The sequence below is a fragment of the Malaclemys terrapin genome, chromosome 12, assembly GCF_027887155.1.
Source record: "Malaclemys terrapin pileata isolate rMalTer1 chromosome 12, rMalTer1.hap1, whole genome shotgun sequence".
Lineage (NCBI taxonomy): Eukaryota > Metazoa > Chordata > Testudines > Emydidae > Malaclemys > Malaclemys terrapin.
In genome coordinates, this window is record NC_071516.1 from 30068163 (window position 1) to 30084253 (window position 16091).

The 16091-nt window shown below is 46.3% G+C and overlaps 1 protein-coding gene across 2 annotated transcripts; it reads left to right on the forward strand.

The window, feature by feature from the left end:
- The first annotated feature begins 969 nt into the window (after positions 1-969).
- Positions 970-12651, forward strand: EDEM2 (ER degradation enhancing alpha-mannosidase like protein 2). 2 transcript variants are annotated; one of them, XM_054045625.1, is made up of 11 exons: positions 970-1121; positions 1572-1682; positions 2690-2729; positions 4035-4140; positions 5480-5605; positions 6589-6800; positions 8054-8195; positions 8702-8826; positions 9603-9747; positions 11042-11163; positions 12100-12651. In XM_054045625.1, exons 1-11 carry the CDS (start codon positions 1021-1023, stop codon positions 12598-12600), a joined length of 1731 nt encoding a protein of 576 aa, XP_053901600.1. In that variant the 5' UTR covers positions 970-1020; the 3' UTR covers positions 12601-12651. The 2 variants fall into 2 exon arrangements, with proteins under 2 accessions (XP_053901600.1, XP_053901601.1); XM_054045626.1 differs by lacking the exons at positions 6589-6800; positions 8054-8195.
- Positions 12652-16091: the final 3440 nt, after the last annotated feature.

A 16091-nucleotide genomic window follows, 5' to 3' on the forward strand; every position in this document is an offset into this window, starting at 1 on the left:
TTAAAGGAACAAACAAACCTTAGCCTCTCTCTGAATTGTCCAGGAAAGGGCTGGAAATTGCAGAGCACATGGTTTGGGAAAATTCAGGACTGGAGGGCATTGCGTTCATCTTGCCAGGGATAAACAAGGCTGGTGAAGGCCAGAGTGGGGATGTGGTACAACAAGCAGGTTCCTAGAATCAGAAGACTGAACTAGGGCTGCTTAATACACAGTCACTCAGTGCATGCTTGTGTGATGGAGGGAAGCCTCCAGACAAAGGAGCTCCAGTGGCAGGTATTTTGAGGCACTCAGGGTTACACGGCAAGCAGCAACGCCACCACTCACTGGTCTGGAAGGCGCCCCTGAAAAGATATTTGCTCTTTTCATCAACTTTGCAAACACCTTTGATTCAGTTTGAAGAAGCATTATGGACAGCAGCAAAAGCATGGGGCATTCGAGATAAACCAACTGCAATAATAAAAGCTACATACAAAGACTCCTGCGGTGCTATAAGAATTGGTGGGAAATTAAGCAACTGGTTCAACTCAAAGTGGACAGGCCGGGGTTAAAACCCTTCCTCTCATTCACAGCCCTGGCATGCGCTTCCTCGCGAGGACGGTGACTGGGCGCCAGGGAAGGCGGTGAGAAGAGCGCGGGGTGGGTTTGGTTGCGTGGCTGCGCCCAGGCGCGAGGCCCGTCTCTGAGCCGGGCTGTAACGGGCCGGTGGCTGGGACACCGGCTTCCCGCTAGGGGAACCGAACGTGGCTAAATCCCTGGACTGGCAACAGCTCCAGGTGCGGCCTATGCCCCGGAAGGGGAAACCGCAGCCTCGTCCTGAGACACGATACGTTCCGGTGAGCGGCCACTAGGCCCGGGAGGTAGAGAAGCCGTAAAGGGTTTTTGTGCGCAGGCGCAATAAGGCCTACCGCAAAGGGGGGCCGATGAGTGGGACAGGCGCAAGCGCGCGAGGGGCGTGGCTACCCCCGCGCGAGGGGCGGTACGCGGAAGCGCCGGCGCGGCCGGGTTCCGCTGCCCCCTCCGATGTTCCGCTCCTGGTACCTGCTGTGCTGCCTCTGGGCCCTGCACCTGCCGGGCGCTGGGGAGGGGGCGGCGGAGCGCGAGATAGACACCGCCCACTACCGGTGAGCACAGGGCAGCTCGGTTCCCCGCCCCCCACCTCCCGGCCGGGAGCGGCCCCGTCAGCCTGGCAGCGGCCGGCTCCGGTCCACGCCGGACCGGGTTCAATCCGGCCCCGCTCTGGGCCAGGCTCGCGGCGGCGGCTGGGGCCAGGAGGCGAGTCCCACCCAGGCTTGTGGAAGGGGCCGGGCCGCGCAGCTGGGCGCCTAGCGGAGACCCGGCTCCGCCCGCGCGCCTCTCCCAGCCGTTGCTAACCGCAGCCCCGCTGTGCTGCTGCCGAGCGGTCCGGGCAGTGCGGCCACACCGCTGCCGGTCCGGCCAGCGCGCAGCGACCCGGGCGGGGGGTCCGGTGAGCAGGGGAACCCAAGGGCCAGTTCGGCGGAGCCAGGCACAAACTCCTCGCGTGCCGATAGATCGGTATTAATGTCAGTCTCCAATGTCCCCTCTGTCCCCAGGGAGCGAGTCAAGTCCATGTTTTACCACGCCTACAACAACTACCTGGAAAACGCTTTTCCCTATGATGAACTGCGGCCTCTGACGTGTGATGGACAGGACACCTGGGGAAGGTACCGGGGAGGGTTAATGTTCCCTATGAGCTTGTTCATCTGTTGTGTCCGGGGTGTTGGTGTTTCCTAACGTCTCACTAGACTTAAGAATGTAAAAGACCTTCATCTTTAGCTCTGATGACTGTGGGGCACTGTCATGGTCTCCGCTGTATCTGTGTCAAGCCATTTGGTAACGGTGTTGTCTCAAACTGCATTCACTTGAATCGTATAAGTTGGAGAAGGAGAAAATCAATTGGATCACGCAAGCCAGGCACCTGCCAGTAAAAGAGAACTGTGTAAGAGAGACGGGGTGGATAAGGTAATATATTTTATTGTCTCTCTAATATCCTGGGACCAACGCAGCTAAAACAACTCTGTAAATAAGAAAGAATAAAATGATTATGTCAAGAAATCTTATTGGGAGGTATTTTCCCGCTAAGGCTGCAGGTATTGCTGTTGGAATAAAGTATATTTTTGTTCTTCGTAAAAAGAAGAACAGGAGTACTTGTGGCACCTTAGAGACTAACAAATTTATTAGAGCATAAACTTTCGTGGACTACAGCCCACTTCTTCGGATGCATATAGAATGGAACATATAATGAGGAGATATATATATAGTCTCTAAGGTGCCACAAGTACTCCTGTTCTTCTTTTTGCGGATACAGACTAACACGGCTGTTACTCTGAAATTTGTTCTTCGTGCCACCTGTTGCCTGGCCCTGCAGTAGAGTCATCATTTTGTGTTGATGGTATTAATGGCAATGGGTGTGCTCTGACAGATTCAGCCGGATGATTTCATGCCTATCTCAAACAGATGCCATGTGGGTAGAATTCCCAATCTTCTCTATACACAGCTTAGGGGTCTCAGGTTGGCTCATGCTGTTGCCTCTCAGTAGCTGGAGTTGTAGTTAGACTTTTTATTTGTTTTTGCTGTTCAGTATCCAAGCGTTATATTTGTTCCTGTCTGTCACCTTGGCTGCTACTTATCTCATTGGCATTTCCTCACAGTGCCTTCTGTTCTCTTTCAGTTTTTCTCTCACATTGATTGATGCTTTGGACACTCTACTAGTAAGTACCTCACTCAATTACAGCCTTTTCTTGTTAATTTCCCTCTGTTTTATTCAGGGCTTTGGAGCGGAGCCCGGAGCTGGAGCGCGAAGCAGCTCCAGAGCAGTGGTGCTGCAGGTTTTTGCCTGGAGCTGGAGCAGAGCCGGAGCACAGCTCCAAAGCCCTGGTTTTATTTCGTACAATGTTACTTTCTGCACTTCTTAAACATGCTGCATTAGAGGACTAGATTTACCTCTGCTCCTCTCAGGTGCTCTTCACCTACTTGTGAGAGTAACTTATTAACTGAGCGAGGGAGAGCCTGCGCTGACTTCACTCCACTGAGATGCAGGTGCCTGGAGTTCCCAGCCTCTGACACCTTCTAAATATGCCATAAGGACCCAGAATGAGGGTGGAAAGTTTTGAAGTCAAGTAGGAATCATTCTTAGTGTCTTCCATAACCGCCGTTTCATGAGTCAGCAGCTTGAGCTCCCACCTAGTCACTGGCAGCGAGTTGTATGGGCCTGTGGTACCTGGGCTCCAGCAAATTCAGGGCCCGGGGAGCCTGGCTCCACTAATGTTCGGGACCAGGTCTGTCCCCCGGCCCCGCCTGCTGCCCCCACGCACCTCCCTTGAGCGGCCCTACCTGCCCTGGGCAGCGGGCAGCTGCCCCCTGCAGCTCCGCACTGTGCTCCTTCGGCCGCTGCCAGCTACAAGGGAGCGGCACTGAGGGCAAGCTGAGGCGGCTGCTATGCCGGAGGAGGCGCATGGCCCCGCCCCCTGCAGGAAACTCCCAAGTCGTCTCCAAGGTGGGTGGGAAGGCTATTCTAGCTGGACCTCCTGAGCAGCAACCTGGGGGGGGCTTGGGTGAATGTCGAGCCGGGGAAGCCCCTCCCCTCCCCCCGGAGCGCCCTGCTGCTGGCAGGGAGAGGGCTGGGTGGAGTCCTCTCTGGCCCCCAGCCCTGGAGAAGCCTGCCTGATGCACCCCAAACTCCTCATCCCCAGCCCAGCACCCAAACCCCCTCCTACACCCCAACCCCCTGCCCCAGCCCAGAGCCTGCACCCCTCCCGCACCCAAACTTCCTCCCAGAGCCTTAGGCGGGGGGCAGGACTTGAACCTGTTTGGCACCACCAAAAATTATACAAACCTGCATCCCTGCAGCTAGGGTCAAGTGAAAAAGGTTTAAAACAGCATCTAACCCTACAGTGAAGCTGCTGAGAAGTCTATGTCATGTCACGTGTTCCTTGTCATTGATCCTTTGTTTTCCTGAGTATAGTCATTTGCTGCCTCATGAGCCTCCCTCTCATTTATCCTGATTTCTTTTCCAGATTTTGGGAAATGTTTCAGAGTTCCAGAGGGTTGTCAATGTGCTGCAGGAGGGGGTTGATTTTGATATTGACGTAAATGCGTCTGTCTTTGAAACCAACATCCGAGGTGAGCTGGGTGCTGGAGTAGGGCTTAACTTGGAAGTCGTTTGTGTGTCACAATCAGTCTCTGAATTCATAATTTATATATAGTACAGAGGAGTAATGCAGAACAACAGTGGGAATTGAATTCTGCTGCATACAAACTAAACAAGGAAAAATACACCTCCCTTCCTTCATTATGCATTACCTCCCAGCCCCCTTTTGAGTGGTTCCAGATGTAAACTATACATACTACAGTTTATGTTCTTGTTCGAGGTTAGTTTTGAGTTTTGGAATTAGAGGTTTCATGCTGAAATCATAACGTTGCACATCAAATCTGCTGTTGCTTCTAGAATAAGGCTACATCTACACTACGGGGGGGGGGGGTCAATTTAAGATACGCAAATTCAGCTACGCGAATAGCATAGCTGAATTCGACGTATCGCAGCCGACTTACCCCGCTGTAGGGACGGCGGCAAAATCGACCTCTGCGGCTTCCCGTCGACGGCGCTTACTCCCACCTCCGCTGGTGGAGTAAGAGCGTCGATTCGGGGATCGATTGTCGCGTCCCATCGGGACGCGATAAATCGATCCCCGAGAGGTCGATTTCTACCCGCCGATTCAGGCCGGTAGTGTAGACCTAGCCTTAGTTTCTTGTGTCCCTTGAGGCAGACGATGTTCTGGAATGGAGAGTAATTAGTCTTTTTAAGAAACTACGATTAAAATCCTCTTTCTCTTGAAAAAATCATGAGGACCTCTGCCTTCAGTGCTACTTGCGTGTTTTACCCCTTCAATTCCCTCCACCTAAATGACACTTTCAGGGAAGAAAACTGGGTACTATGCTTATTCTCATTCTCCTGCCCAGCACTGTTCTGCTAGTTTCTGCACCCTGGGACAGTTTCTGCTAAAATATTTTACACATTAATAGTTTTTGACCTACGCTTGCTGTGTTACACAGTTCTAAACTCATTTAAAATACAAAACAACCTCACCTACTCTTTTCCCTTTCAATTGCCCAGACTTTGTTCTCCTGATGTCATAGTCCCAGTAGTTTTTCAGTTGTCTATAGAGTAGTACAGATAAATGGGCATAGGTAAGATCTGCTGTTTCTAATGCAATGAAGTAGAAGTGCTTCCAGTTCTTTTTGACAGTTTACTAAGAAGCAAGACTACAACTTTTTTCTTTGCAAAGCATCTTTGATTAGCACCTTTTTAGATACTAGAGATGAGCTATCTGTCTTCCCCTGCCCACCCACAACTTCCTAGTTACGCAATCAAATGCTGCTGATTTGGGGGTTTTGTGGGCAAAACTATCAGTTCATTCCTCCCTGTACTTCCGAATGAGCCCCTCGCCTTGCACTGTTCCAGTGGTCGGTGGTCTCCTGTCTGCTCACTTGCTGTCTAAGAAGGCTGGTGTTGAAGTGGAAGCAGGATGGCCCTGCTCGGGGCCTCTTCTGAGGATGGCGGAAGAAGCTGCTCGTAAACTCCTACCAGGTGAGAACCTTTCCAGAGCTGCAGATCTAACTTCTCTCTGCACTCTTCTGCGTAGTACATGCTGAGTTAACTGGCCAGTAGTAATACAAGTGGCATCACTTCAACATCTACAATAGTCCCCAGATCACTGGAATCCTAGGGGAAGCCTAACTAGCTGTATTAACCAGCCATATTTTTGTCAGTGTTGCACTGATGTACAGGTATTTTGGTGTTACTGAAGTCTGGGGAATGAGTCTAGGCTCAAATACATCCTTTACAATCCACATGGAAATCTCTGAAGCTTCCACAGCAGCTGTGGGATGGTTGTTGGAAGCAGAATGCAGGACTCTGGGTCACTTGAGACAAAATATCATAGATGATGTGTGTTCTTCTTGAAATGACAGCATTAGGTATATGTAATGCCTGCGGGAAACACCCAGAATGTGGTGGTATCAGTCACATGAGCGTACACCATCATGTATATTAGTTACTTCAAGCAAAAAAAGTTAAAAGAACATTAAGGTGGTCAAGTGATGGTCTCTAGAGGCAGAAAATGTGCAAACTCAACTCTGCCCCATTTTGGGCTTCCATTAGGATACACAGTCCGAGAATGTGAGTAGTTGCGTTGTTTTTATGTGCCTCATCCAGGGCACAGGTTGGACTGCGCTCAGTTAATGAGGCAGCTGTTTGCATCCTCTCAGAAATCCTCCCACTTGTGCAGTGAGGCAGGCGTGCCCTCAAACATTGAATGCTAAGTGCTAGGTCTCCACAATTGATGTCCAGCATTTCTTGTCTAGCCTTCTGGGTTCTCCCTCTCTCCCCCATACTGGGCTATGGTGCCACCTCCCATTTATTTCAGTGCACTTGGGACTATTCCAAACCCTGGTCTCTTGCTGGCGTCCATGCTTGAATGAGAGGCACAGGCAGTAACAGTCAGCCTGCTAAATGTTGTCTGGTGATGGATGCCGAACATTCTCCTGTGAATCACGATTGTGATGTTTCAGCTTTTCAGACCCCAACTGGGATGCCATATGGGACAGTGAACTTGCTGCATGGAGTAAACCCTGGAGAGACCCCGGTTACCTGTACTGCTGGTATTGGTACATTCATAGTGGAATTTGCCACGTTAAGTCATCTTACAGGTGACCTAGTGTTTGAGAATGTGGCCAGAAAAGCCCTTAAGGCCTTGTGGAAAAATCGCTCAGATATTGGATTGGTGAGTGGGGGAAAATGCCCTTCATGTTATGCTTACATCCTTTTTGTAAACAGTGTATGGTACTAGGTAAGCCAGGATAGATAGAGGACATGTGTTAGCTTTCAATTAGTGATTTCTTATAGTACTACATGAGTATAACTGCAATACCAGTAATAATGCAGTAGGTGGCACATAGCCTACTGTTCCAGAACACCTGTAACTTCAGTTAAAGACCATATCCACCTCAGAAACATTACACAGTTCCTGTATTCCACCCAGAAGAGGCTGGTGGGGAAATATATTTTGGTTTTCACAGTTTTATATTTTTTATAACTCAGCTTTCTTTATGATCCCCTGTCATTATTGACTCTCAGACACCTTAAAATGCTGTTTAGCGCCGCAACTCCAAGTTTAGTCTCTGTCGAAGGGTGATAATTTTATTTTTTTTAAACGGGACCAGTCAGTTCAGATGTTTATGGTTTAGGCTTTGGAGAGGAGGGTTAGAACACAATTTCCCCATACTTTATAAATATAAATATAAATATAAATATTTTCTCTTGACACTAACATTTTGTACACAAAACTTGGACATTTCTGAAGTTTAAAAATGTCTGTCTCCACGTGTGGCTAGACCTCAATGAGGAACTTGGCAAATTTAATGAAAAAAATTATGAACAACTACAAATCTGTTTCTACACATGCACTGTAACAGAGAAAAATCTTTAAGCATATAGTTATGGTCTTGCCCAGCTCCACAATGCTATGCTGTAGAACTCGAGTGCCATAAATAGGTTTTTTCCTTGTATCTAAAGAGTTTTCTAGCTTAAAACCCTCTGGAATTTCAGCAAAATGCAGTTACTCTATTCTGTAGTCCTAGAGTTCCAGTCAGATAATACCTAACAAAGCTGCACTTTATGGCATTGTAATTAATAAAATCCTAGGTAAAATTTTATACCGATAAGGCATTAATGTTGCAAATTAAAAATGCAAAGGAATGGTTCCCATAGCATTGTTCATGTCTGCCTATTGACAAACCAGGCGTAGATGTGAAATGTAGAAAACAGTTAATTCAACTTGAAGGTTGCAAATTCATAATAAAATCAGGACAGCAATGCTAATGTTGTATTGCTGTATGTGTCTGTATTTTATAAAGTTTGCCAAGTGTTTTGGAATCCGTTTCTTTGAAAACCCTTATAGAAAGAGAAGATAGTCCTTGGAATCTAGTATTAACAGGCAAGCTTTGGCTTTTTTTAAAAATCTTCCTTTTCCCACAGGTGGGTAACCACATTGATGTAGTAACTGCCAAATGGGTAGCCCAAGATGCTGGCATCGGGGCAGGGGTAGATTCCTACTTTGAATATCTTGTTAAGGGAGCCATTCTGCTGCATGATGAAGAGCTGATGTCCATGTTCCTAGGTGAGAGCTTTTTTTTCCCTGGATGACTGGGCCTTTTTTCACCAGATTGTCCCAAGAGTGTCTCCCTAAGTGGACCTGCTGATATCTGTATGTGCAGAGAGAGGCCCCTGGAAATGTGACCTTAAGCATCTCCATGGTGCAGACTCACTTCTGAGGCATCTTCAGCTCTGGGTGAAATTCTGGGCTCCCATTGATCTCAGTAGAGCCAGGCTATTACCTGTGTCTTTTTGGAGCTAAATTTCTTTTTCCAACATTTGGTCGGTTCGACTCTTTCTTTTAGCAAGAGGATGCTAAAAGTCTGACAAAACTCCTTTCTAGACTGTTTCCTGTAGTGATGGTTTTTGTTACCAATAAGACCTTTGTGAGTGTTCTGTCTGACAGTTAGTGGACTGGGAGGAATGAATGTTCTTAGTGTTAATTTGACTAAACCACAGTGGAAAAGGGGCTTCTCTTCTGCTATTTAAAAATTCGGTTGTGTTAAATTATTCTTCTCTGCTTCTTTTTAGAATATAACAAAGCCATTGGGAACTACACAAAATTTGATGACTGGTACCTGTGGGTTCAGATGTACAAAGGGACAGTGTCCATGCCTGTCTTTCAGTCCCTGGAGGCCTACTGGCCAGGCTTACAGGTAGGAAGAGAAATAACATACACTAATCTTGTTCCTCCCTGTCTTGAATCCATCTGCACCACAAATACTGTGCCAGGGCATATGATGATAACTTTATCTTCTGTCCTGGTTAAAGCCTGGCTCTGCTCCGTAGTGTAGATGGACTTCATCTCCTGCAGCCTTTGGCAGAGCAGAATTAGACTCCAGTAGAGCTACATACAGAACTATATATTAAATGTGAATGGGGACAGTCATATTGTAACCTGCTTTCCTAACAGTTGTTCTTATGTAGGGGGGGGCTAAGAAAAGAGACCAAATCCCTTCCCCGTCTCATCCTAAACACTTTTCACGTTTGAGTTTATTTCTTGCAATGAGAATTGCTTATTGAGTAGTTCCCACTCCCTAGTATCCTGTAGTTGACTACACAGTAGCAGCCCCTCTGCTGCTGAAATGAAAGGAACGGTGTCTTGTAAATGAGTCAGGAAAGCTCTAGAATGAATACTCTGAGACCCACATCAGTCAGAAGGGATTAGAAAACTTGGTATGACTTCAGAGATCACGTGGAATAGGATCTAACAGAAAAGTGTCACCTGCTTCCTCTTTAGCTCCAGCTATTCTTAAGGTACCCTGTCTGAATATGACTAGTTATATTTTCAAACTCTGGGAGCAGTCCATTGGCGTCTCATTTAATGACTGTACGAGAGAGGGTTTTTTGTTGGTTTTTTTGTAGCTAAGTCCTGTGTAGTTTATTCTTTCCTAACTGAATGTTGCTTCACAGGTGTGTTTTCTTTCCCCAGAGCCTGATAGGGGACATCAATAATGCCATGCGAACATTCCTCAATTATTACACTGTTTGGAAACAGTTTGGTGGGCTGCCTGAGTTTTACAACATTCCCCAGGGCTATACTGTGGAGAAGCGAGAAGGATACCCACTTAGACCTGGTAAACAGAAGCAACAAATAAACATGTTGATACTGAATCCTGCTTTTACTCTGGTGTAGTAATTAATGTTACCTAACCTCTAACCTGCAAGGTCTACGCTAGTGCAATAGTAACTTCGTTGCCAGTGCACTCCCATTTTCCATTTCCGACAAGACACACATTGTAGAGTCTGACTTTCACTGTAGGTAGAATTAAATTTTAAAGGAGCCTAACCATTGTGCCACTTCTTAAAGGGGCCCTGTCAAATGGATTAGGTCCAAAATGTAGGATTTGTGCTGTTGAAAAAGATGCATCAGGTGTAGTATTGTGTTCTCAAAGTCTGTCAGTAAAAGGCTTTTTAATGTGAATGTTCACTTGCACACATGAATTCTGTACTAGTGTAACTAGAAAGTGAAATTGACTATAAACAGACCAGTCTAGTTTTGCTGAATGAAGTGCACAGAGTAAAGCAGACTTTTGCTACTCCTCCAGTTTTATTAACCTTATTGCAGTTGAGTAACACAAATAAATAATCCCATGATGTAAGATCCTCTCTGAAACTGGAAAATAACATTTCTCCCTTGTTCCTTTGTCCTTTTCTGTTCCACAACCATTGACTTCCCTTTTCCCTGTTTCTTACAACACACATGGTTCTACTTGGTTTACTTGTGCACTTGCATCATGTAGGTCTGCGAATGGGTTTGTTAATTTGAGTTCCCTGAACAGCTGTTACAGCAGCATAACAACATTCTCCATGTGGCATGTAAACTGGACTTTTTTACCAAAAATTCTAAGCAATGCTCATTTTCTTAGCATGTATTATAGCATCACAGTAGCAATGTTTCTAGAGTAAGGAAAAGAGAAGGTGCGACTGATATCTGCTGTGGGTGTTTCCATATTGCCCATCACTGTATCTAAACATCAGGAAACCCTATCTTTCAGTAGCTTATAAAATAATATACAACTTTTTTTTATGGGGCTGAAATTTCTGAGGCAGAATTGCAGTCTAAAAGCAATTTTCTAAATTTAGGTTTTTTTAGGGAAGGTTTAATTTTAAAATATTTTTTTAACTTCACTTCATTCCCATCCCCCAAATGTGAGGCAGGGAATGCATAGTTAACATGTCATCTCAGTTCAAACTGTTTAATTTCAGATTTGGCTTGTCCTCTGGGAAGATGGGTGCCTATGGTGTGAGCCAGAGGCAATATATAGGGCTAATTGATCTGATCCTCTTGAATTGTATTGGTGAATCTATGCAAATTGCAGTGGTGTCTTCTGTGCACTATAACAAGGTCTTTGCTGCTGGATTTTGCAGAGCTGATCGAGAGTGCCATGTATCTGTACCGTGCCACACGAGATCCCACCCTCTTAGAACTGGGGAGAGATGCTGTGGAGTCCATAGAGAAAATCAGTAAGGTGGAGTGTGGATTTGCAACAGTAAGTGTCTGCTGAAAACCAGCTTTCAGCCAGCAAGTGTTGGTCTCTTGATCGTTTGCCAAAGAGGGTGATGTTTGTAGGCTGGCTGATCACTTGAGGGGAGGGGAGGTTTTCTTGTTTTTTAAAGACAAATCAAACAGTTCCTTGTAAAACTCAATTTTGTAACCCTGGTCATGCTTCAGGGAGTAACTCCACTGCCAGAGCAGTAAGGGAGTTAGAGCCATGTTGTGCCCTGCTACTGTTTGGGTACCCAGAGCTGGGGATGGCACAAAAAGCCTCAGCCCAGGGACTGCTTCCTCTTAGTGCCTCTGTGGGTGCAAGGGGTTGGGGAGAAGGCAGGGCCAGGGCATGTTCCTGCTGCATGCTATGGACCTGTAGGGCACTGCATGTCTCAGCGATCTGCTGGAATGGTGCAGCTCTGCATTGCCCCGATCAGATACAACTGAGCCTGTACGAGTGATTTCTTTACACTTCTCTAACACCTGCCATTCAAGGATCTCGCACTGTCGCAATGAATTGTTAATGCACAAACACTGAGAATTCAACCTCACAACTCTGACATAGATAAGTCCCCATTTTATAGTTTGGGAAATGGTGGGTAAGTCGCTTCATGTCACTAAGTGACATAGGAAATCCTTAGCATAGAACTCCTCTCTCCTGATTCCCAGTCTCTTGCTCTAATTGCTAGACAGTTCAGCTGGATAAAACAGCCAAAAAGTAACTGTTAGAAGTAATTAATCTTAAATGTCGTGCACCATCAAGCCAAGTGGCAACTCCTCTGGGTAAGGATCGGCAGTGGACTGGTGCGTCCATGTATTGCTTAGCTGTAAAGAGGAATTCCAAACTGACTGTTTCCCAAGTTCATGACATCTAGGAGCACTCTGTGAGGTTCTGGGTTCAGGATAGATGTAATCCACTTGATCTGCTCTCTTACAGATCAAAGACCTGAGGGATCACCGACTGGATAATCGCATGGAATCCTTCTTCTTGGCTGAAACAGTGAAATATTTGTATCTGCTGTTTGACCCAGATAACTTTATTCACAATGATGGGTCAGCCTTTGATGTGGTGCCCATGCCTTATGGGGAATGCATCCTTGGTGCTGGCGGATACGTCTTCAATACCGAAGCTCATCCCATAGACCCTGCTGCCCTGCACTGTTGTAGGAAACAGAAGGAAGAGCAGTGGGAAGTGGAAGACTTAATGAGAGAGTTTTACTTTCTGAAGAGAAGCAAAAAGTCCATGTTCAAGAGAACTGCAGACCATAGTGGGAGGGAAAGCCAGACAGCATCTGCAGATGCTTCCTCAGAGAGCAGCAGGGGGGAAATGAACCCAGAGAAGAACACCAAAAGGAGAATCCCTCTCCTGAGCTGCCCTAATCAGCCCTTTACCTCCAAACTTTCAGTTCTGGGACAGGTTTTTCTAGACGACACGTGACTCCACTACGAGTCCAAGTTGTTGAAGTTAATAAATCTGCTTGGAGTTGCACTCTGTGGACTTTTTTATTCTGTGAGAAATATTTTTCAGTGGTTGAAAAAAGTGCACAATAGAATTTCCACTGTTATGTAAAATATCCTTCTATTAGATCCCCTTGCACTCTCGCCTTCTGTATTGTGTGAATCAGGGCTACTGTTACATTTGTTAACACAGCTCAAAGGTTATACCAGAATGAGTCACCAGTTTGGAAAGCAGAAATCTCTGAGAAGGAAGAGCCTGCAGCCTGTGACTTTTGCTGTTTCATTTGCTGCTGTGTTAAATGTTCTGAGGCCATTTAAAATCTCGACCATATGCAGAGTTTACAGTGCCTCCTGCTTAAGAAAAGAAGGAAATTGAGTTACCTGGCTGTAGCAACATGAGAACAGAAGCTAATTACTAGCAGTGACTTCTCTTACTCCATAAATTGCAGATTTGCTCTCTGATTAGCCTTAAATTTTACTGCTGGTCCCAGGGGGTCACGTGGGCACAGCTTGAACACCCAGAACGCCCAGAGATGGAATAGTTCATGGGCAACCTCTATTCCAAGTAACAGGTTTTCAGTTCCATGCTTGGCTGTTGGACAAATGAACTGTACATCTGGCAGTGGGGAGGAAACCAACATGGAAGGGTCTGTCAAGTGTCAGGAAACGAATTCATTTGTGTCATGGAATGTGTGATGAGAAATTTTCTCTTACATCTAGCACTAGTGCTGGTTGGTACCCTATGAGTGACACTGTCCCTTAGGAGGCTGGCTGACTGATTGCTGCATGGATGTCGCCTGGAAGCTGATTAAATTTCTGTAGTTTTCTGGGGCCTGTGACGTGGGGAAGGAGGGACTTTGTGCTGGGAATTATAAACCCTTCTAACCCTAAGGGGTGAGGCTTGACTGACTCCCGAAGCATTCTGCCTGCCTCTGCTCTGAAAAATCCTTCCTCCTTCCCTGCCTTCAATGCCTAAGGTGACCCATCTCCCTCTAACTGCTGCATGGACCTTCTTGTTGGGAGCTAATGGGGCAGTCAGCAGGAATCCACGCAGCATGAGGTAGCCAGCCCAGTGGTAGGGCAGGGGTAGTGTGGGGTGGGGAGATAGGACAAAAGCCAGGGAAAGATACCGATTTTGTTCAGAGTGAGGTATAGAATACTCCAGCCCCTCAATACAGAGGAGAGGCTGAATGGACATGTAACTCCTCTAAAAGTGGGGGAGGATGGGTTCCTAATGGCCCCATTCTTTTAAAGTGAAGTCGAACCATGTTGTTTCCTTTTTTTAATAGTGAAAAACCTTGCTCCTGAATAAACAGGCCGTTGGCGGGATCTGACAACACCCGCCACTCTGTGAGAGTTACAGGAATTATAAAGAACCCTGACCCTTCTGCTTCAGTAGGGGAGATGATCTTCCAGGGCCCCCTGGGGAGTCTGTCCCCACTTCTATCAGGGCAGCCAGGAGCATTGCAAGAGTTTCATTTTGTAGCAGGAAGCAAACTGCCCAAGGCTGGAGATGGCATAGCCTGATGGTTTGATTCCATATAGCCATTCCTAGCTTCCCTTCTCCCTCTCTTTGCATGTGCAATACATCTGTTCTTGCTTGGGATAGCAGAAGCTGACCAAGCAGGGGCTCTCCTTGCTCATTTTTATGCCAATAGTGCCCCAAGGTGTTAAGTAGAATGGGGGCCTCAGTGTGGGCATTGGTCTATAACTTTTACCTGTTTTAGAAATTGACCATGGCCAAGTTATTTTCAATAAAGAACATTGTACAGGTGCAAGAGAACCAGACAACCTAGATTAGTTTAAACTAAAAAGGCCACAATTGATATAATCCAAGGACTGTTGAAATTATGCTCATTAAAAGCAAATGATGTGGAGCCAGAAGTTAGTTAGTTGAAATTGGCATGTTGCATATTAGGCCAAATTGGTGGATTAAACCATGAGAAGGGGATGGGCTATTCCACCACCAGTCCCCCTTTTTTTTTTTTGGTCCTTGAAGAAAGACATGTTGGCGGAGGGGAGATACAGGAAAAACAATCAAAAGCTACTGGAGGTGCTTCACCATCATGGCTGCCACGCCCACCATCTCCTGGGCCTTCAGCATCCTGATCCTGAGGGATGTTCTGACCAGACTGGACCAGAGAGAAGGACCCCAATGACATTGCCACCTGTACTGGCTCCAGCAGAATCCCAGACACCAGCTGGGATGAAATGGGATCGGACTTTAACCGCATCAACAGCTCCAGCTCATCTCAACTAACTTCTTCTCTTTCCCCAAAAGGACAGTTATTACCATCTGATACCCTTTAAGAGACTGTCAGACAAGGGTGTTTTCCTTCTAAAAACTCTCCAGCGTAAGGGAAAGGATGTTGTTAAAATGAAAGGCTTACTTAATGCTTTACATTCCAAATACTGTAACTGTCCTCCTTTATCTATAAGATTCAAATGATTTTTACTGACATGTTTACCATGATACTAGGCAGGCTACGGTCTCTGTACACCAAGTCCCAAACCTTGTTTAATGTTGGACAGTAACTAGATTATGTTAACATAGGGGTTTCTAAACTTTTTGCCAGCATAACCCCATTTTGAGACTTACTGTCTCATGTGCCCCCAGATGACATCATAGCAACCAAGTACATTATTTAATGCTCTCTAATGTGACACGTGGGTGTGTGTGTTACAACACAGCTTCCCGCAGTCTGGCAGCATGGTAGAAATTGCACATCTAATCTCCAGTTGTGACATCCACAGTAGATCAACCCTGAGACTTGATGGACACAAGCACTGAACCCAGCTTCACACAAATACAGGCTTGCGAATGGCACCATCAGTTTGAAAGTGCAGGATATTCATTCTTGTGACAGTGAGCCAAACTCCTGGAGAGAAAGTTGAGCATATGTTTCTTGCAAGAATCTATCATAGGAAATTTCAGTGAGCTGTTCAATTTCAGCTGCTGGCAACTTCCTGGCATCAGACTTGCACTGAAAAGGGTTTTGTCACATCCAGGTCGGGGTGGAAAGGATGTAAACTGTTCCTCTGGGCAGCTGAGATGCTCAGTCATCACCTGAATAATTTCATTGTCAGCCAGGAACTTACAAAGCTGAAGGAAGGACTCATAGTTCATCTTCTATAGATTATACTTCCAGAAAACAATTCATGAATCCTGTGATTTTGATTGACTCAACTGAAGGATAGGGGGGGGGGTTCTTGCTTTGCAGACCTGTATTCAGTTCATTCAGATTCCCAAATACATCTGTGACAGAGGCAAGAAGGCACCTCTTCCTCTGGGCACACAGAAAATTAACGCATTCTCTCTGTTAGCAGTCTATTGCACAGACACGCAGCTCATCTCTCCATTCAGAAAATCGGCCCAGCACTTTTCATGTTGAGAGTTAACAAGCTTCAGTGTGGAACAGCAACACAGCATGATTGGACCCCAGGTCTTCACAGAGTTTTGCAAAGAGACCG